This window comes from Netta rufina, assembly GCF_964035555.1.
Source record: "Netta rufina genome assembly, chromosome: 2".
NCBI lineage: Eukaryota > Metazoa > Chordata > Aves > Anseriformes > Anatidae > Netta > Netta rufina.
This window is the reverse complement of record NC_140124.1, coordinates 146,002,396-146,025,485: the sequence shown is the minus strand read 5'-3', so window position 1 is coordinate 146,025,485 and position 23,090 is coordinate 146,002,396. Positions and strand designations below refer to the sequence as shown.

Genomic DNA, 23,090 nt, shown 5'->3' with positions numbered 1-23,090 from the left:
GCCATTGAAAAGCTCTAGATTTAACCTTGTCAGAGATTACCATGTAATGATTATCATGGCATTTCAAGGAATTTGAGCTCAGTGCTATAGCTTTTTGATTAATAACTGCATGGTACCTCATTCAGCAATACTTCAGCGAAGTTCTTCTGTCCCCACGAGTGAAAGCTCCTAAGACCAATTGTTGGATTCCCAGGAACAGACAGCATCACTGGTTTTGAAAGCAGCTGTTTCTGATCACTTACAAAAGTAACATTTCCCTCAAAGGGCCAGATTTTGATCTCATTTTACAATTGTAAATCTAGGGAGAGGCAGTACTTTGCTAATCAGCCCCATGGAGAGAGAGACAAAAATCCCAACATGCACAATATCCTTCTCTCCTGGCTGTTTTCCTTTAAGGATTAGGAAGGGAAGGAAGAATTGCACAATGGCTATATAAGAAAGCAACATTTTCAGTTTTAATGTAAGTCCTAAACAACCAGCTGGAGGGGACAGGGAAACAGACAGAATAAACGTGATTTCCAGAGGTCACACACAGTTTTACGGATCCCTATTTATGCAAAGAAAACTGGTCAATTAAACTGAAGGAACGTTACTGCTTAAAACAGAAAATCAAATGACATTGAATGGAAAAAAACAAAGTACATAGACATGTAATTTTTGGTCTTCATGTTAGCCTTTGGATGCAAGATAGAAAAAACAGCCTGACAGGTAACAGGGCAGCCTGAAAAGGGGGTCAGTAGGTAAGAGAATCCAAAACAGGATCTTCTGGAAGTGTGAAGTTCTCTAGATGTAGGAGGAATTGCCCCGTTGTGCATCGTTCCTTGTAGAGCACCCTGCCAGGAGTCCACATGCAGCATTACCGAGTCCTGGAGACAGTGAGCATGAGGGAGGTGAGTGGCCTTGCACTCAACGTGATGCAGTGGGATCGTTCCCTGTCAGATATACCACAGGTGTAGAGAAATTAGATGCTGGTATAACACCCTGACCCCGTGGCTGAACCTATTGGAATGACATTGTTGTTTTTTTTGGCAGCAGCACAGCTCGCAGAAGTAATACAGTTTTATCAGAGATGTTGAGAAATTTGAGAAATAGCCACAAAATGGGATTCATGGAAAAGTCCACAGTCCATTTTACAGTTTCTCTTGCTGAAATATCACATGGAATTGTGGCTTTTTCTGCTGTAATAGTGATGTTAGGCATTTTCCTCTTCTCACCTGGCTGTGTTATTGGCTGTATTAATGCACAGCTTAGTCTGATTTCAGTTAAGACAGGCGGCAGCTGTAGTGTCACAGGTATAACAAGCAGTAGCAATTAAACTTGTGGGAGATGAGGACGAGAAGAGTCAGAAGAAGTTGGTGAAAAATGACAGGACTTAAATGGCATGCTGCTAAGGAGTGAGTCATCTCATCAGCGGGGAATAGGGTGCTTTAACTCCAACAACTTCAGCAAAAGCGCACACATTCTTACAAGCTTCGATTCTAAGCCTGCCAAGGATCATCTCAGAGATCTGGATAGACACCTCGGAATATATATATATTTTTAAGTACAGGGTTTCCCCCTCTCCTTTGAAAGGATTCATCTGCTTGTGCAGTGTGCCTGTTTAATAAATTCAGGGTATGAGGAGGCACTCTTGAGGCAGAGGCTGTTTTTTTGCGTGCACATTGAAAAGAAAGCACGTGTGTGTGCTCAGAGCAGCTGTTCCCAGTGCAGTGATGTTGCTGCTGAAGACAAATGGACTTAACAAACATTTCCTCTGATGTTATTTGGATTCCCCGAAGTTCAGGTTCTCGTACAGTAACAGTAGCCCTACTGCAAGGAAACACCTGGGTTTTAATCACCAGACGCTAACAACTGCCAGCCGCTGGGAGGACTGCTGAAACTCCATGTGCACACATCGTGTTATTGTTGGGGCTTTTTTTATTTATACGTTTCTGCTGAGCAGATGCTGCTGTGCAAACATTCACGCACCGATCTGGTACTGAAAATAGCTGCAGACATTGGCCGTAGCGGGCTGCCCATGCGTAATACGCATATAGCTGCTTTATGCTAGAAATGTCAGGGATGTTTATGGAAGCATCTCTACAAAGTTCACTTTGAGGAGAAGCCTGCTATGGAAATAGAAGCTTTCCCATTTGTTTATGGAACGAAAAGCTTGTACATCACTATGGGAAGCATTTTGTGGTGTTCTCTCTGGCCTTACCTCCTGTCATCCCATGTGCAAGGCATTCTGCACGGCCTTTTAGGAAGGAAACACATTAAAACTTTAGGTTTAAATGCACACGTGTTCATTCCCCTTAAAAATGCTTTATCATGTTTGGATTTATGCTTGGATCCTGGAATCATCGGGTTAAAAAATACCTTAACGTTCTCCCACCTGTAATTACAAAATGGAGGTTTAAATTTGCATGCCCTGAACTGCAGTCACATCTTAGCAAGGCCAAGGGAACTGGCAGAGGTGGCAGGAGCTGGTGGTGTACTGCTGCACAGCTGCACGAGGTGAGCTGAGAGCCTTCCGTGTGACATTGTGTCTGCAGGCCCCCTCCGTCTGTCTTTGGTGTGATGGTTGGTTATAGAGGATGAGATGACAAACTCTTGGGTTCTCGCTTGGACATTGCCAGAGGATGGAGTAAAAAAGACAGCAGCAATGATTTTCACAGAATTGTAGAGATTGGAATGGACCTCCAGAGATCATCGGGTCCAACCCCCCTGCCAAAGCAGGCTCCCTAGAGCAGGCTGTCCAGGTAGGCGTCCAGACGGGCCTTGGATATCTCCAGAGAAGGAGACCCCACAGCCTCCCTGGGCAGCCTGTCCCAGTGCTCCGTCACCCTCACCATGAAGAAGTCCTTTTGCATGTTGGTGCAGAACTTCCTGTGATCTATTTTGTGGCCATTGCCAAAAAATTTGGTGGAGATTGACCAGTTTAATGTGAGGCCTAAGGACTAGCCAAACCTGTATGCAGATTGGGGTGGGAAACAGAGGGACAGCTTCAGATGAGTGTGAGGGCAGTTGGGAGATGAAGCTGAGCTAATGGGATCCTTCGGGATGGCGACAGTGGAAGGAGCAGCCACCAATGTGCAGCTGAAACTGCTGGGCACACACAGGTGTACCGGTCCTTGAGTGGTCTGAAAGGTGTTGAAAAGTCCCCTGTTGGAAAGGATAAGATCAGCCTCCTCCGAACCTTTTATGACCTTAGAAGATGAATTCTTTGCAGCTGCGAGGAGACCTCAAAGAAAGGAATTTGAGTTTCTCTGGGTTCTTTCACTTCAGATTGGCTACAGGGCTTGTTTTGTTTGCGCTCATCAAAGGTCATGTACATCATCAGTTTCCATTGGCCTGGACACCATCGAGTACAACTTCAGTCTCCGCCCGCTTCAAATAATTTTAAACAGCTGCTTGGATAGTTACAAGCAGAAGGAACGGGTTGCGGTTATAGGATCGCATCCAAACAAATGAACAATTCTGAAAAAAAAACAGTTCAGAGGAGCTGACCACTAACCGGTAACTGGTGCACACCTGTGGGCCTGCAGGGGCCTGCAGAGGGGTTTGGTGCTGAAGTTGTGGCAGCAGAAGCATTGCAGGTTGCTCTGCTACAAGAAAATGAAATACAAGAATGCCAGTCCCAGAGGTAATGTGGATCACAGACTGCTTCTCTACTAGAGACGCCAATAGCCACCATGCTGTCATGTGTCAGCCTCAGGGTTATCAGTTCAAGGCCCAGGGTTCAGCACAGTGAAGGTTATGTGCACGTGCAGATAACAACAGAGGGAGTTTCCTCCTGATCTCCTCTTCTCCTTTCTCTTTTACCCATCTGCTCTTCTCTCCTAAAACTCCCCATCACGATCACCCCTTCTGATTTTGTCTGGGTTAGCTGAGGAGGCACATTGTTGTACATTTGAATAAACACTACTTTTAAAGAGGTGCTGGTTATATGCATGAAGCTGTGGTAATAGCTAGCCTGATTTCCATCTGGCATAACTTAGGAGTAAATCCATTGACGTCAGTAGAATTGAACGGATGTAAATATAATTGAAGTCAGGTCCTATATTTTTAAGGTTAAGCCTAGAAAATGCTGCGACTCGCTCTCCCTCCTCACTCTCTTTTCCCTTTCAAGCCCTGCCACAAATATGAATGTCTTAATTGGGACTTAGTCTATTTCTGCCTGGTTTAATCAAAGATCTGTCAGTAAAGAATTTTTACGAGATGAAAAGGTGAAGCCCTCCTGACCCCCCCACCTATCTTTAGAAAATTTCCTTGGCTGCTGTTTCTGAAAAAGCTCAGCAGCAGTTGTTCTTTTTTTTTCCCTTGGTCAGTTATGTCAAGCAGCGTATCTGCAGCTATGTTTAGTTCTGAACACAAACATGAAGCAGAAATGAAAGCTTTTTGGCAAGCCACGAACATGATTTTCAGCTCATTCTCACAGAATGGTGTTAATTAATAGATTGTTTTCTGACAAATAGTTAATTGTGCCTGACTATTTTCCATATGGCTAAGGAAATAAGCCAATGAGGGCATGGCAGTTATAAATCCAGAAATTTTCGTATGAAACCACTGGTATGATATCCAATCCTATTTGCTGTACTTCTAAAAAGGGTTATGTGAATATTAGCATATGAGAATGTCACTGAAGTACGTAGGTTCCAGTTTTCTTTTGCACACTTTTGTACTGGTGTTATTCAACCAAGTTACTTTTTTCTACGAATATACGTAAGGATATGTTTAAGCCAACACAAACTGAAAAAGAGATCTCAGTTAAAAGACGAATATATATCTTCTCTTAGTAGGAATATAAACGGCATTAGTAATTTTACAAAATCTCTCAGTGACTTCAGTGCAAATACATTTCTAACGCTGAAGCTAAAATCAGGGGTAGTGATGTTGATAATATTCATACCTGTTTGTACTCTTGGGCTCTTCATTTTGTTGTAGCTGCAAAAGTAATCCTAGGTCTATGCTGTTTGTGTTCCCCTCAGCCAGTTCTTACTGTAAATGGCTGGCACTTGCCAGCTGGGGTGATTTATTAGGCTGCAGCAGGAAAGATTCTTCCATTGATGAAATCAGTTGGATCATGAGATTGTGTATCTCTCATGCCAAAAAGCATTTCTCTTCAGATATGTGATGTGTTTGTAAAGAGATAAAAAAGGCTAACACAGTTACCAGGAAGTTCTTTATTTTATTAAATTATCTATTTCAGGAATAATTCGTAAATCCTTCGTTCTACATCTTGGCCCCAGGGAGATAACCTGTAGCACACTATCGGTTTATACTAGCTTTGGAAACTAATTCTGTTCCTCCAAAGTATTTCTTCTAGAGAAATGTTCAGTTCTCCGTAGAATTGTCCAATGAGTAATTAAATGCTACAGTTATAGAAAAAATTATGAAACACTGAGAATTAAAAGCAGATAAAGAGCATTAGCTTTCAAAATTGCATAGCTTATAGCATGTAATTTGCTGATATTTGTAGGATTTGGGTCTGCAGATTGATGGCCCTAATTGTGTATCTTTTAGTAATCTCGATGAAATAACATGGCACAGCACTAAATCCATTTGGCCTGTGTGGCTAATTTAAAGCTCAGCATCGATAATTGCCAAGTAGAAGGTTCTTTATGTCCGTCTTGCTTATATGGCTCTGCTGAACATTCATAGCTCCTATTAACACATGCCCTTCAATATTTGCTACATTTTTGTCATAGATAGTAGATTAATTAAGCAAGTTGTTGCCATAAACCTCTGGGCTGTGATCTTGTCAGGTCTTGTAATATACACAGTGTCAGGTCTGGAAAAGTGATGCCCCTGGTCAAAAAACAAAAGAAACAAAAAGGGGCTTCAGGTGCTTATGGTATTGTTTCAGTCCAACTGTATGCCCAGCCAGATCCCAAAACATCTTGCTGGAGAGCTTGCTGTTTGAATGGGAAGGGGCAGCTCATGTCCTGACCATAGCTCTGGGCCTCATAGCTTGAATCCTTTTGCTTTAGGGATATGTTTTCTATGACCATCATTTGAAAATAGATTTTATGAAAGCTGAGCTCTCATTTTTTATTGTTGGTTCCTGGCCACACTGCAAAGCTCGAAAGTATGGGATGTCAGCAAAACAAAAAGGCTTGATGGATCAGCAAAAATTAAAAAAAATAAAATAAAATAAAATTGAAAATGTATTTTAAATACCAAGCAAATCTCAGGCTGACTTTCAAGCCACATTTAATATCCCTATGGGAACGTTGGCTGACTAAAGTCAGTAATACTGGTTTAAAGCTGTCTTGTCATTTATTTTTGCAGCATTAGGGACGTGTGTGTGTTTCTTCATGTACCAGACACATGGTGATGACAGCTATTGAGTAAATCACAGTGACCCAGTGACAAACTGCACTTATCCTCTAGCTCTGAAATTTCTCTCCTGCATTCCTACCACTTAGCCATTTCCTCTGTGGCCACCACTCCCCTGAAATTACTTTGGGTTAGAGCAATGACCATCTTAAAAACACGTTTTGCTGAAAAACAAATAAAAGTTTTCTGTTAGTTGTACAATCACGTAGTAATGCCAGTACATACAATATCCCCAGGATCACAACGGCACGAGCTTCAGCATGCGTGACAAGTTCCTAGTGGTGAAACCTGTCAAACCCTACAATTGAAACCAGTCGAGCCCTACAATTGAGTGGCTAAAATTCAGCTCTGTCCTGGTTAGTGAATGAAAGAAATCAAATTGGATGTTAAATTGGATATTAAATGGTGTAACTGTAATGATCCTATATTCCATGAGGATCTTAAATAGTTTGTGGAGGTCTGATTATGCTGGTGGAAATACAGGCTTTTTGTTTCTGTCCATTAAAATAAAATAAAATAAAAAGATATGGACTGAAATAATTGAATTGCTTTGAAAATGACAACCAGGTTAATAAGTAATTCATAAAAAAACACAAATATATGAACTAGATCTTTACATAGGCATCTAAATAACTAGGTTTGGATTCCAAATTGTAAGTAATTTTCACCATACTTTTCAGAAACTTGTGGCCTCTCAGCATAAATAAAATTACAAAGGATCCTATTTATTTTTGCTTTTAAAAGAAAGCTTCCAAATGTTTCTCATCATGTTCAAAATTTCGGTTGAAGAAACACAGCATAGATTTTGTGTTTTTTTGTTGTTGTTTTTTTTTTTTTTTTTTTTGAAGAGAGTACATTTTTGTGCCAGGCATGCAGCGAATTCACTCATGTGCTTGAGGTCAATAATTGCAATGCAGTCCATCAGTATCACTGAATATTGATCAATGACACAATAGACTGAAATGACACAGTATTCAGGACTGTCCTTCAGACAATATCGTAACAATGACAAAGAAACATCTTGTTCTCTCTGTCTTGCTGTCCTACTATTTTTTTGTTCCAGCACTTCTGATTTGTAATGACCCTTGGGTGAAGTAGAAAAGCTGTCAGTCTTGAAGAGGTATCAGTCACGAAGGGCTGTCATTTCTGAGCCTGAGCGTTAGGAGAGACAATGTGATAGAGAAAGGCAGAGAACATCTTCTGGGACAGATTTCAGTCACTACAGTTTTAATGTAGACATTGATGATTACCTGTCCTTCACCAAACAGACACTGCAATCATTTCAAATAGCATTTTACATGTTTGAGCCATCATTAAAAACTGCAAGCTGCTTCCAAATCAAAACTCCACCTCCAGCAGTCACAGCTGATTCAGCGCTGTTGACAAGTGTTCTTGAGTTGATCATTAGAAATCTGTGCTCTTTTATAGAATTGAAAGGTAAAATGTACGTATCTTTTGAGGTAATGGGTGTTATTACTACATTATCCTAATCTAGCACCCACTTGATCAGCTGAAGGCAGACTCAATTGTAAATTAACGATCTCGAGAGACAGTGACTCGAAACTGTGATGTCTTCACATTGATTGTGCTCCTGTACAATTATCATTATAGCCCACTGATGAGGATGAACTACTTCATAAAACACTTCACCTTGACTTGAACAGAAAAACCTGCCCACAGCAAAGCTCCAGGGTATAGCAACCTGTGTAACATAGCAGAGAACAGAGGTTGCTGTTGATACCTTGGACCACATGTGAAGGAAACTGCTTTTCTCCACTACTGAGTAACAGCATCCATTCTCGAGCAGTTACACAGGAGGTGTGGTAGAGCCTCCAAATCTCCCCATCTTTTTTCTTGCCTGTAATAGAAAGCCATTCACCAGTACGATTCCTTTCCCCTGTGGCTGACCCTGATGTGCACAATGGCTCCATGGACTGAAGAGGAAGATACAGGACCTTGCTGTGGTCCCTTCCTTGGGTTTCCTAGGGCAAGCCTGGCTTACTGAAGGGAGGGAAGTAGTGTTTTTCCCCAGTACTAGGATTGTTGTGCTGTGAGGTCCAGTGTTTATTTTGGAGACAAAACAGCTGCTCATATGTCCCAGACTTGATCTGTGTCTTAGAGGTACAGTCTATCCCACATATTAATCTATAATTTTTATTTAAATATTTATGAAACTGCAAGCAGCTGCTATCACCAACCTTTCAATGATACTTTCGCAAGGGGTGTTTCAGAAGGTAAGTTTTCAGGCACCCTCTGTTGCAGTCTGAAGAGTCCAGGCATCCCAAATTTAAGTTGTGTACTCAAGATGCGTGAACACACACCAGATGCAGAGGTGTCTACTAGTAGCATCTTCATTTTTATCTTCACTTTTTATATCCAGGATATTTTTTCACATTTTATCCTTTTTTGCTGGGTGAAACACAGGTGCTAGCAGGCCAGGGATGTAAGTACTTGTTACTGCCTATTGCACAGGGGTTTGCTTTAATGTAGCAGCTTAGTGCTCACATCCACTCTTCAGATTTGCTATTCACTTGTTCAGTGGGTATAACTGATTAGAAAACCCAGAGTTAGTGGTGCCTTCCCCTTTTTTTTTTCCTTCCCCTATGTCCTTTATAAACAGGATTTAATATGTGACCTCTTCCAGAACAGGTTTGTTCCCCGTCAGACTGGCTCTGAAGGTCTGTAAAACTGTAGCTAGCCTGTCCTCTATCACTTGATCAGCCACAGTTCCCAGTACTAGCTGGGCCTGTTCTGACCTTCCCACTGTCTGCCTTGCTGCTTTATTCTGTCCTTGGGGCAGATCTCCCTTGCCCCAGCCCTTGGGTGATGGAGTGTCCTCTTCCCTTCCCCATTCTCCCCCACCAATTTCTGAGAAGCAATAAAATGGAGAAGATAAGTAGGAAAGTGCAGATTTTTCTTCAGAAGTCATTTAGTTCAACGCTATCTTTTCAGGCATAGACCTTTGCTGTTTGTGAAGCCTTGCTGTCATATCCCTGGTAAATTGTCACTACTTAATTTCGGACAGCAGTCTTGTGGTCTGAAGAAGTTGCTATAGGACAAAACGTATTTTATTCAGAAAGTAAAAGAATACTTTTAAAATGCAGTGCAGTTTCTTTCTCCTTGGCTGAGATGAAAAGCAATCAGTGTCTTGAACAGATGATGGTGCATTTACCATCTCTGTGCTCTCTGCCTGTTTGCCCTTCCCTGGGTGTATTCTTAATACTATCAGAAAGTTGGAGTCTTGTATCTTATTGCAAAAGAGTTCTTATGGACCTTCAAATCTCAGCTTCATGCATAGCAAAGTGATCCTAGGTCAGGGCAGAGATTTCTAAAAGGCATGAATCATCTTTTTGTTTGTTTGTTTTCCTAACTCTCTGATTCCAATAGTTGTATTTCTGAGCATTTAGTTAGCCGCTTTCTGTAGACTCATGGATCAGGAGAAGAAAAAGAGCACATCGTGATTTTAACCATTTCACATGCTTTATTTAAGGTGTATTATACAGTGAAAAAGGCTCATGTGATGTTGGGATTCCCACTATCTTATATTCCTTATCTTCTGCCAGAAATGTACTGCAAAGGAAATCCAGAGTGTTAAACTCTACCAAATCAGAAGAATCAAGGATACATATTTTATACAGCAGTAAATGATTTAAGGTGCAAGCTAACTGCAAATCGTGCAAGCCTTTAGGCTGCAATGACCATTTTGTGTAACTACTGTGTTCATGTTCACTCGGTATTTATGCAACACGTGCATGAAAAGCTGCGTGTGTGCGGAATAATTACATAGCCTTCAACTATGGAAACCTAAATCATGACTTTCTGATTCAAGTTTGGGCTTCTACCTTCATTTTTGCAGTGTTTCATAGACCCGTGGAGTAATACAGGTTGGGAGGGAGTTTGTGTGGTTCAATCCCCCTGCTCTAAGCAGAGCCAACTAAAGCACCTTGCTCAGGGCCTTGTCCAGTCCCATCCAAGGGTGGACATTTCACAGCGTGTTCCCATATTTGACCGCCATCACATTGCAAAAAGGTTTTGCCTAGTATCAAACCAGAATTTCCCTTGTTTCACCTTGTGGGTGAAGCATCCCATCCTGTCAGTGTGAGCCTCTGAGGAGAATTTGGCTCCATCTTCTCTGAAGCTCTAGGAGATGTGCAGCCCTCCAGGCTTGTTCATTTGAAAAACTCCAGCTGACTTCACTGAGCTCTGGAGCAAACCTCTGCTACAAAACACATTGGGCATTGTTTAGCTGTAGGAGTTGTCTGAGGAGCTCACCTACCATTGCTGGGTTAGTGAGCACAGAGAGGACTGAGATGCTTCTGTGGATGGTTACTGCTATGTGGGTATGAGGCAGAGCCGTGTGGAATATTAGCCCAGAGCTGGGACATCTGGTTGAACCTATTGCTGTACTGTTGTGGTTGACTGTTACTTTTGGCTAAAGCTGGCTGTGTCTAGTCATTTTAAAGGTTGTCTAGAAGGAGTTGAGACTTGAACAAATCTGTCTCAAGAACAGATGTCCTGTTCATGTTCATCAGGGCCTGTAGCTGTCAGTGCACCCCAGCCTGCATGGTGCCCACTGCGGCTGCTACACATGCAGCAGCACCAGGGCCAAGCATTCATGTCACTCCTTCACTGCTCGGTGCTCCCAGAAAGCAATATTGGACCCTTTGGGGGATTTGTTTGTGTGCACTGCCTATGCTTCAAATCCTAAAATGGCACAAGCCACCTCTGAGTTGTCACCAAGGTCAGAGACAAAAAAGAACAAAACCAGCCGCATTTTTATTAGCTTTTTTTTTTTTTTCTTCTCAACAATGCGCATATCATTTCCTGCTTAAAACTACAAAGTTTAGCAGCAAAACACATCTTGTCTGTGTGTGTGGCGTGGGAGGTGTCGATGTCCCCTGCCTCTTGCTGTCACTTACACCCACCCTTGCACTGAAAATTGCCTCCCGTCAAATGAGCTTGCAGAAATGTGAGCGTTGTTGCATATGCTGGTGTTTGCGTGATGTATTTCTGCAGTGCTGCTGTTCGTCTTGGAAAAATACTTTTCAGTCCCAGATGTTATTTTCAAGAACTGACAAGTAGGTTTCTGTAAATGAATCAAATTTATTCTGAACATGGACGTAGTCCTTCATCAAAAGACAAAGAAAAGGCAAGAAAAACATAGCAGAACACATCCCAGCCTGTGTCAAAGCTGTCTCTTGGCAGCACGGAGAGATTTTAAGTAAGGGGAAAGGGGAAAACAGCATGAAAAAAACTTTCAGAAAATTCTTTCTGGATTGTTCCTCCTGTGCACTATGTGAAGGGGTATTGTAACTTCTGGATTTGGGGCAGCAGGTGAAGGAAAGCAGGATTAAATCACTTACTGTGAGCCTGAACTTGCAGCCTTACCTCTGAAAGGCCACGTTTTGAATACCTTCTGCTGTAGTCTGCTGGCAATATATAATTTGTTTACTAAACAGGGAATGTAATTGAAATGTCCCTTCTGAGTTAATGAAAATATAAAACAGCTTTCCAGAATAGACCAAGTCCTCTAATTTAATTACCTGTGAGCCTCATAGATTAAAAGTATTCTTTCATCCATTCCTGACAGCCTGAAGTAGATGAATAACTGAAATTCAAAGAAAATCCTTACAAAAGGGAGACCTGGGAGATGAAAGAGCGAAGGGCCAAACCATTTCCAAAAGGCTGTATCTCCACTGGGTTGCCTGTTGCCATTATGGCAACTAATTATATGTGAAAACTATTAAAGATTTGGAGGCTGCGATACCCATTAGAGGGCCCAGAGGTTCCCATCTCCTATGGGAAAAGCCAGCTGGCTCCTCTTTGAAATACTGGTTGACATCCTTCTTGTCTGCCTTCACATCCACGTCTGGGATCATTGTGTGCGTTACCAGCATTTGCCACCCTGACAGAGAAGCACTGAGCACTTTGACTGCTGGAAGCCTGTTGCAGAGGTAGACATGAACACAGGTCTGCTCTGGCGTGACTCCAGGTCTAGCCATGTTGCTGCACACAGAAAAATTAGGTTTCATCCCTGTCAAATATTTTCTGACTCTGGAAAGACAAAACAGGAAGGTGCATATGTAAAAATTGGGGTTTCCACTTCTGGGGGGGAGTATACGAAGAGCAAAGAGGCCTGGGTTTGTGAGTAGCAGAACGGATGTTTCACTGTACTTGGGGTGTTTTTGGTTAGAATATGTTCTTCCTTTGCAGGTTTTTACTTCAATACTTTGCTCTAGGAAAGAAAAAAAAAAAAAACAACAACAAAAAATGCACTGAAGCATTTTATTGTGGTGGGAGGTTTGAAGACTACTGATTTTTTTGCCATTTTCTTGAATTTTCTTTGTTCATCAAGATTGGATCTAACATTCTGACTTTGAAAAAGGTTCGAGTGTGAATTTTTTTTTAGAGTGGATGGCCACTTTATTGGTCTGCAACACGGATAAATGTACTTTGAATTGTACGTGGGCAAGTGGGAACTGGAGTGAAGAAACTGTACTGCAAATGCCAGATTTCTGCCATGTTCTGGCTAAGAAGCCTGCCCTGGCTATCATCTGAAATGTTGCCTCTAAAACATGTCTCCAATGACACTTAAATATACTCTTGGAGAAGTATTTCATGTTGTCTTTATGATATGTCAGATTTTAAGCCCTTTACAATTTGAGCAAATCCTTCGCTTAGCTGCCAATGAGCAGTGTGCTCTTCGCTGTTGTTTTGTAGTTTAATATTTTACTCATGCCTGGCGTGACCCTGGTGCTTGATCGGGATTAATTTCCCACGCTGATTTGTTCTGAATGTGCCCTGCAAGCTAACGGAGTTGCAGACTCTGTTCTTCCCTTGCAAAAATTCCCTCTTACCATCTGCAGGACAAAATGTTCCCTTTGACACCTTACAGAAGTGCCGCCTGCCTGTCGAACAGCACGGTATCAGCTGCTAAAGCCTGATCCAAACCCCACTGAAATCAGTAGTGCAATTCAAGATTTTTAGGTAAAGGCAATACCTTTTATTAGATCAGCTGTTGGAGCTGGAAAAAAGCAGACACGCTTTCAGGCACACAAATCCTTTTTCAGGTTTGAAATAGCAGCGGTGTTGCTTACACCAGCATTCCTTACCTGTCAGGCAGCTAGAGGCTCAGCAAGGTTTAAAAAATGTGGTTAAAAGGGTGTGTGTCCCAGGGGCCTTTCTCTTGGGCAGGCGTAGGGTAAGGCTTCCTAGCAGGATGTGGGTAAAACATCATTCTCCTCTCTCCTCCATACCCCTTCCTAGTGTACACCTTACAAATAGGGGATGCATCCCACAAGGTTAAGGTCACTTCAGGCAGAGCTGAGAAAAAGCCTTTAATACCTTAATACAAAGCCATTTTTTTTCTGTAGTCACCATGCTATTGGGAAGGGCAGGGGCCAAGCTGAGGGCTTTGCTCTGCAGGTTGTGGCCACAGCATCCACTCAGTTCTGAGATGGAAATTCTGGCTCCTGATGTTTACAGCTGTCCTGCAAATAGGTGTGTGAACACCGGGCAAAATGAGTTTTGTTCCCTTTCTTGTGGTTGGTTTACTGGAGCTGCGTTTCCCAGAATTTCTGGAGTCACAGTTGGCTGAGCAGCCACCTAATAACAAAGCTTGTGATTGAAAATACTGCACAGGAAGGATAGTTCTGTGGAAAAGCAGTAAGCAGCTTCCCATAGTCTTTGGATTGTTTGTGGTCATGGAATAAATAAGTAAATAAAAAAGAAGTTACAGCCCAGTATAGCGTCTGCTTACTCCCATGGATTATGCGTCTGAAGATCTTGCTTTTTCATCCCTTAATAGACTTCATATTCATCTTCCCTTTTCATTTCTTGAAATCGTAAAAGTCTGTACTAAAATCTTTCTATTTAAGGAACACAGGCAGATGCTCAAAAACTGCATGTTAACATTAACTGTAACATTTATTTGTTTTTCCGTGCTAGAAGTCAGGGTGTTAACCATAGCTAATAGCTGCAGTGTTAAGTAGCTAAGGATGTTTTCTGTTTCTGTGAGTGTTTCTGTGGTACCTGGGCTGTGAAAACTTTGGGTGTTACATTCTTGCGGGAGTGTATTAATAAGTACGTTAATTATGTGTCTGTTCTACCCAAGCCCATTTGAAAATGAAAGGTTGCATTTCAAGAAACTGTCACCGTAAGAAAATTGTAAATAAGGATTAAGGCTCCTCAAGAAATTAAAAAGATGAACTTTTATGAGATTAGGTTGATTAGTATACAGACATGAACAGCCAGTGAGAAAGTAATGCTGTAAACAGGAATATGATTATTGGAAAAGCTTAATTTGGAAGGAAAAATATCTTTTAAAAATCACACAATCACAGAATCATGAAGGTTGGAAGAGACCTCCAAGATCATCTGGTCCAACCATCCCCCTACCACCAATGTCACCCACTAAACCATGTCCCCAAGCACCACGTCCAGCCTTTCCTTTAACACCCCCAGGGACGGGGACACCACCACCTCCCTGGGCAACCTGTCCCAGTGCCTGACTGCTCTTTCTGAGAAGAAAATGATATAAGCCAAGAATATTTGGCTTAAGCTTAAGATCTGCTTTGGGTGTTGGTGTTCTTGTATGAAGCTTTTCTACAACTGGTTTGAAATCCCCTAAAAGTTCAGAAATTTATTGGACCCTGTCTTCATATAAAACATGGGTGTTTCAAACACGCTTTTCAGTCTGAATTCATCATTTGAAGCACATTGAATTTATGGATCTGAACTACCATTCCTGGTGTGCCATTCCCAGCCTGGCCAATCTATGACTTATCCCTTTCATATGTATGTTTCTCTACCCAGTGACATGCCCAGGGACACACATCCATGGCAAATTGGTTGGCATCTACCATAAAACATACACAGACAGCTGCTTCTCTTTTCTGGAGAGGATTTTAATGAAGGAGTCAAGTAGACAACCAGATTGTCTGGTGAATCTCAGAATTTGTTCAGTCCTCTTTTAATACCAAGGTGTTTGGGTTTGAAAGTGTGGCTGTGAGGTTGTTTCTGCATAATGTGGTGTCTTTTCCTTTATGTGAACCAAAAGAAAAAAGGTGAATGTGTCTGTGAAAGCCAAGACCCTTTTATTTTCCCATCTCTTTTAAGACACATAAATGCTGCCAGATTAGAATAAGTAAAATCTAGGGACTATACTTAGTGCTCGTAACAGTAATTGTGGGGCCATGTGGACAGCTGCGTGCCCAAACTGCAAAATATAATTCTGCACCTGGATTCTGCAGCCAGTGAGGGGCTTTGATGTCCCGGTTGTTAGATATCTTCTACAGTTGGTTTGAAATATAGACACAGATCTATCTCTGAGTCAATGCTTCAGATCAACCCCATGTTTAGGTTGGATCTCTTTATAAACTGTCACTCATTAAATTGTTGAGAAGCAAGGTATGAAGGACAGAGAAGCAATGATGAAGTGAACTACAGAGGAAAGATGCAAACCCATCTGCTCCCAAACCAGTATTTTTTGCTACCTGACTTTCTTTAATAGCGATGATGTTGCAGGTTTTTTAGTTTTGAACCTAGAAACAACAGCAGCAGTGTCCAGCGCTCAGGTTAACGTGACAGCTACACATGAATGGTGCACATAAAAATACATCTTAGGTCCTTTCATGCGTACCACAGCTCAATAACAGCCAGCTCTGTCTCTGTGGGCTTCCACTACTGCATTTATGGAGTAGCCTGTAGTGAGTGAAGGCTGCTAGGAGGGTTGGAAACAGTAGTGCTAATGAGAGCAGCAGATTTCATTGTGCCTTACTCCATTTCTGCTGCGTCTGGTTATAAGTTCATGTGGGAGATGTCAAAAAAACAGCGAAGGAAAACTATTTCGTTCCTTATGTTGACCAGGACTCAAGATGTTTGTATCGTCAGGCTTTGCACCATGGTAGCTTTACCTCTTGTTTCACCAAATATTTCCTCCTTTTCAGGTGCCAGGAGACAACGAGAAGCACTGGAAACCAGTATTAGTGGTCTTGACAGAGAAAGACCTCTTAATATACGAGAGCATGCCACGGATGAAGGAAGCTTGGTTCAGCCCTCTGCATACATATCCCCTCCTAGCCACCAGGTACTTGTGCTTTTTTATTTCAGCCTCTTCAAGAGCACAGGGAATGGCTGAATCAGCCAAGGTCAGGTATAGGTGGTGCACAGCTATAGATCACATTTGAAATGCCGTAGTTTGAGAAGCCAATTCTTCCTAAACGGGCCAATGTGTTCAGCTTAACAGTTCCTCTTCACTTCTCCTCCGTTTCAAGTTTTGGCCAAGGCTAATTGCCAGAATCACACCAGAAAGATTACAAATGCAGTACTTTGGCCCAGATACAGGAGTGCTGAAAAAGTTGAATTTGATCTCCTGAGATCTCTATCTCAGCACACAGACCTGAGGACTCGGAAGATGCGTTCGTATTTCCAGCTACTTCTCCAAGCTGAAAAATGGGGAATTGTTGCCCTGGTTTGAATGTGCTGGTGTGGGAGTACTGTGCCAGTGGTTTGGGGCTTCTGGAGTCTTGCACATATGACAGAGACACTTCATTTCAGTATGGCTTGTGTTCCTGCTCTAGGAAGTGAAATCCTGGTGTTTTTAGCTTAAAATGTGAGGTTGGAAGACACATTCTTGAATCTAAGTTGGAAATAACCATCTGCATTATTTCAGAGGTATCCATCAACTCTAATTCATAGAGAGCTTTCCCATGGTTGTCTTTATACAGTGGAAACTGTCCGTGCTTCTTGATGTGAATCTTAATCACATTTCTCTGCCAGTATGGTCAAAGGGCTTGAGAAAGAGCTGCTGCTTCATTGTTTTGGCCTTGCTACAGGCCTCTATTATACTATTTTCAATGTGTTCTCTTTCAGAATGGCCAGTAGTACATGGCCAAAAGCAGTGGGTCTCTTACTGCACTCTCATTAGTTAATTTTTGTTCTCAGTCTCTTCATTCTCTCCCCAAATGAGCTGAGACTTTACTGCTAAATCATTATATTAAATAAAAAAAATAACAAACTATGCTAATGGTTGCTTTGTCCCAATCAACCTATCCATGATGGAGCTTTCAAGACTTTGGGAAGACGGATTCTGATTTACCCTGTTAATGTGAAATGAGATGTGTCACCATAAAATGAGGTTAAGGTCCCATGCTCTGCAGTTGCAGCCTGCTGTGTGTGGTGGCAGTGCAAGCTGACAATTTCAGTGAAATTCATCAATTCCAACTGACAGTGGAAACTAGGTAAGGTGTTGGGGCAGGAGATTGTGTCTGGGTGTGTCACTAGATTTTGATGTGTTGCTGCCCCAAGATAAATGGCACATGATGTTGGTTTACCACATGGTAATTGTGTCCCCGTGTCAGTGTGCCAGTGTCGTCAGGGATTTATTGCTCCTCCTATTGCAACATCCTGCATGAAGGAAGGCTCGACCCAGCAGGGTTGGAGCTCCGGATAGCATCAGTGCAAGGTGGAAGGAGCTGACAGAGTTTGTAAACAGAGTTATAAATAGAAGTCCCCAGTGATGAGGATTGTGCATTTTTTCTAGAGAACCTAATCCAGCCCCTCACCTGCACACCAAGCTTTTGCAGAACCTACCCTCAACCTCCCTGACTCATCTGCTCTTTGAGCTGCTGGAGACTCACCATTTGGATGATTTTTCTTGCACAAGAGGAAGAAACACTGGGAATTCCCAAGGAAGTGGTTCATGGTTACTTCCAGCACGTGGTGGTGCCTGCTGTGGGCTGTGTGGAGCATGAGGTTGTTCAGCTGGGCCTGTTCCTTTAGGAGTTCCCCGCCCTGTTTTATAGAGTGTCGGTTATCTGACCACATTCCTTCCGCCCCAAAACAAACTTTGCTGCCTTTCGTGGAAAACCCGCAGCAGAAGGTGATGCGGCTCCTCCCCTCCGTTTCGGGGAGTCATCTGTCAGTGGACAGTGAATGTAATCTGCCGTTGAAGTGACTGGAGATCCTGTGGTAAACACAGCTCAGGAATGCTGAGGTTGCCACATCCTGACATCCAGACCTTCCTGTTGGCTGCTGATAACGGCCTGAGCAAGTCCCTTAGCCTGTCTCAGGTGTGAGGCAATCACTAATCTCTACATTTTAACCGATTTAACAAAGTCACTTTACTGTGGTGGATCACCCTCCTGACAGGAGCAGGGGGTTGCTCACCTTCAGGAAATGAGGGCTGGAAGTCCATGGCCCCCCGCCCTCCACACACTCAGGGGGCTGCACAAAGCTCACGTTCCTTCAGCATTTCCCTTTAGTGAGTGCTGCCCATGAGGAGCCCATGCACACCTGTCCTACAGCTTTGTTGTAGGACAGGCCTGTTCCCCACTTTGTTGGGAAACACCTGTGTCTTGCTCAGATGGCTTATTCTCCTTCTCAGCCCCAGTTTGGCTTAGGGTTGCCAGCCAGTGCACCCTTCCTGCCCACACATCTTCATGAACATTTGACCACCTCCAGGGATGGGGCATCCACAGCTTCTCTGGACAGCCTGTTCCAGTGCCTCACCATCCTCAGAGTAAAGAATTTCTTCCTAATATCTTAGTTAAACCTACCCTCTTTTAGTTTGAAACCTCTACCCTTGTCCTATCCCTACACTCCTGACAGAGTCCCTCCCCACCCTTCCTTCAGGCCTCCTTTAGGTACTGGCAGGCTGCTGTGAGGTCTCCCCAGAGCCTTCCCTTCTCCAGGCTGAACAACCCCAACTCCCTCAGCCTGTCCTCATAGGAGAGGTGCTCCAGCCCCTTGATCATCTTTGTGGCCCTCCTCTGGACTTGATCCAACATTTCCACGTCCTTCTTGTGCTGGGGCCACAGAGGTGAACGCAGTGCTCCAGGTGGGGTCTCACAAGAGCAGAGCAAAGGGGGAGAATCACCTCCCTCACCCTGCTGGTCACCTCCCTCGCCCTGCTAGCCACGCTACTTTTGATGCATCCCAGGATACGGTTGACTTTCTAGCCTGCAAGCACACATTTCTGCCTCATGTTGATTTTCTCATCAACCAACACCCCCAGGCCCTTCTCCTCAGGGCTGCTCTCCGTCCATCCTCTGCCCAGCCTGTGTTAATGTTCGGGATTGCCCCGGCCCAGACGCAGCACCTGATAAATACATTTGAATTGTTGAATCCCCAAGGTTAACAGATTGCCTGAATTGACAAATTTCCTAAATCAGTACACCTACTGTTGTGTCTGTTTTCGACTAAAACCCTACAGGATTCTGATTTGATGTTCTGTCACACTGAGTAGTTACAGCAGCCAAATAAACACGGTCTCTGCTGTTGTTATCGACTGCTGTGTTCATGCTCAGCCAGTGATTACCCTCCTCATGACACATTTTTTTAATCCCTCTGCGCATTGATCAGTGCAATTGAGAACTTTTCACCTGGAAAGTTTGCAGACCACATGTTGTAATCTTGGCTGCTCCCATCTTTCAGATTTTTACGAGTCCTTGAGAAAACGTTTTTGCTTAGCTAATGCATATTTGAAAAGCTGCTGAAACTGGAAAACTTCAGTGCCAGATACTGCACAGAGTCATGCTTAATCTACCCAGGACATAATGAGCAGAGAAAATTGGGAAGTGGTAGAAGGATTACGATCTTCTGACAGAATTTTAAAAGCAGAATTTCAACACATCCTTTCTGTTTGTTGATAAGTTTGCCTTCAAACTATGGATGCTGTTAAGATCTAAAAATATTTTCTGGGCAGTCTTTCCCAGGTTTGTGTGGAACATAAGTGACAGCTCAAATAAACCTGAGATCAGGAGATTTAGGTTGTTCCTTTAAGTCTCTGCACTGGGAGGCACAGCAACTGGCTCATAGCCCTGACTCCAAGGACCTTTTTGTCTTTCAGTGTTTCCTTATGCCCGAAATAGGAATAACAGTGCCTCCCTATGGCATGGGAATGGGGCTTAAGCAATTTCATCTTAAATGCTTGCAATCAAGTTGCATTATCTATCAGACCAGATATGGGGAAAAAAAAAAAAAAACAAACAGCCACATGTTGCACCCTGATTAAGATCAGGGATCTCTAAGTAGCTTTGGGGCAAAGCTGCGTTTTGTGACCAGAAAGTATTAAAGCACTTTGATACATGATGCAGATACGAATTGCAAACGTTTGGTGATTGTAAGCACAGGGCTGCTTATCTAGATAAATCCTATTTTTTTTTCAAGAACACTGCATTGTTACATCCACTTACTTCTGTTGTGTGGCTTTCTTAACATGCAGCAGAGCACCCCCAAGAAGAGCTGCTTGAAACCCTGCCAGCTGTCCTGCCACAGTGTGCTGCAAGGTAGTGGCAAGGGCTCCAGGTGGGAAGTTGGGAAAGGAGTTTGGGCACTGATTAATCATCTTTGGGCACTGATTAACTGTCTGTGCAAGTGGGCAGGGGGGCAGGTGGCTACTACAAGGGTGCCTGAGCACCTCGGGGAAGGAGCATGAAGCAGTGTGCAAGCTGTGCAAGGTCTCTGCTTGGTGTCCTGGGTGGCTGTGTCTCCCTTTAAGGCAGATCTTGGATGAAGGAGGGCCTGCACGTAGGTTTCCAAAGAGTACGGCTGCTCCAGAGCAGGTTTCAAATGTTAAGTCAAGGGTTAAGAAGTGGTTTCAACATAAGAAAGGTCAGATTGTAGTGGCCTTCTGCTGGGCAGAGCTGCATGACTCTTGATGCACTTGTATCACGGCCTCCTCTGAGATAAATCTCAAGTGAGCAGCTGAACACCTGCTTTGAATGTCAGTGCTGGTTTTCACTGAAGAGACCATTAGATTTTGCTGCGTTGTGGTGTTTGAAACTTTTCAGAGCACTGCAATGAGAAGCAGCTCCTGGAGAGCCTCACCTGGCACCCGCACGTCACGCTGTACCCCACGCATCTCGCTGTCGCACACCTGCAGAGAACAATGCCGTAAGGGTCCCCAGAGCACAGACACCCGAGGGAGAAATTAGAGATGAGCAGGGGCTTCCTGGCTCCCTGGAGCACGTGAAAAGTCGCATTTCCCTACACACAGCACAGACCAACCTCTCCTGCCCTCTTGCGGCTCTGGGCAGAGCTCTCGGGGATACCTCTGGCAGGGTGCAACCTCCTCTGCCTTCTTCAGAGCCACCTGTGAAGTTTGCAAGATTAAATTTTTGCGTTTTGAGGTGTTTTTGGGTTTTTCGGGATAAAGTATTTTTTCTGTAAATTAAACTAGTCTGAATTTACCAAAGCTTGGAAATCCTTGGTCTTGTACCCAAATATATCAGTGCTGATACATACATGCTGTCAGATGTTCCCCTGCCTATTTGTCTAGTTTGTGTTTAGCTGCACGATCTTCCAAAGCATGACCTGCAGTTGTATGATCGAAAAGGATTTTTAAATGGTGAGACTGAATTTTTGATACTGGGGGGATAACGTGAATGAGAAGGCAGGAAAGTAAAAGGCTCATGTTGGATGCATTCAACACACTTTAATTTGTAAATTGCATCTCCATTTTACTCATATGATGAAAAGCCTAAAAAGCCAGTACAGTGGATGATGCATGAAGACCTGGGTGTCTTTTGCATGTGTGTTTTTGGTGTTCTTTTTTGAAAGGAAATAAAACCTTTCAACCATCTGTCACATAGTTGGTATCATAAGTATTAGAGCATAATTTTTAGTGCAGCTCTTGAACACTATATAAAGGAGCTTTACCTTTAATATCAAACTTGATGTGATTTTTCAGACTGCTTTCCCTCCAGCAGCAGAAGGCAGAGGTAGAGCAACTGCCCTGCCTGCACCCAATCAACTGGCCGTTCAGCTCCTGCTCTCCTGCCTTAATAACCAAGATGCAGCTCCACCACAGGTTTGCACCTCATCACACCACAGCCCATGAACTGAAGTTGTGGGGCTACTTGTTCGCCACTTATTACTAGTCCCTTACTACAAAATCTGCTCGGAGTGCTCTTAGGAGTGCTGGTGTATCAAAGTGAAGCAAGAAGTTTCCACGGCCCTTCTGGAGGCCAAAAAGCAGGCAGGGAGGTGGTGGTGCTGTTATGGGAGAGGTTTTCCTGCCCAGATATAGGGGCAGGTCCTCACAGGCCCTCTGCACCTGGTTTCCCAGCCCTTCTGGTGATGCAAGATCAAGGAGGATGCTCAAAATTCACAGAAAGCTACCAGAAACTTGAGCATGAGCAAACCCAGCAAACCTTACAGCAGGCTATGAAAGAGGGGTACGTCTGTTCAGCACAAAGCATATCCCAGCATGAACCACTAGGGAATTGGGAAAATCAGATTCCTTATGGCTAGTGTTTCAGTAACTGTAAAGATGATGTTCTTTTTTTTTTTTTTTTTTTCCCTTTCCTTTTTGCCTTCTTTTTTTTCCTATTAAAACATTTACTTCTGTGATGTCAGCTAACCTTCCAGGTGTTAAACAATAATTTGAGGGCAAACTAGTATTCTGTAGATCATATGTAAAGTCTGAGGCTTCATACTTTAGCGTGTGTTCTTACTACCATGTTATGTATTTATTTCATAGTTTCGTACAAAGTATATTGTTTGCCTACAGAAAGGCAGACAGGAGACACAAGACAGAAATCAGATTTTCAGAAGAATTTGCCTGGTTTCACTTTGTGATTCCCTTTGAGGGTTAGTGCCCAGACCTCACAGTGCGACAAGCTCCTCTGTTTTATTCCTCCCAGCTGAATTGATGCCATGACCCTGGGTGATGCTGTGTTCACTGTCCCACGCTTCTGCAGGAGAAAAAAAGAGAGGACGGTCTTTAATAGGAATGAAATATTGTAAAGTGTTGATTTTTCTCTCAA

At 43.1% G+C, this 23,090-nt stretch overlaps 1 protein-coding gene across 1 annotated transcript in view; it reads left to right on the top strand.

The window, feature by feature from the left end:
• SNTB1 (syntrophin beta 1) overlaps positions 1 to 23,090 on the top strand; it is a 115,670-nt gene that overhangs the window by 85,598 nt on the left and 6,982 nt on the right. The window contains exon 4 of the mRNA XM_084307005.1: positions 16,269 to 16,408. Within this exon, the coding sequence (XP_084163131.1) occupies positions 16,269 to 16,408 (140 nt within the window). The remainder of the gene's footprint in view (positions 1 to 16,268; positions 16,409 to 23,090) is intronic.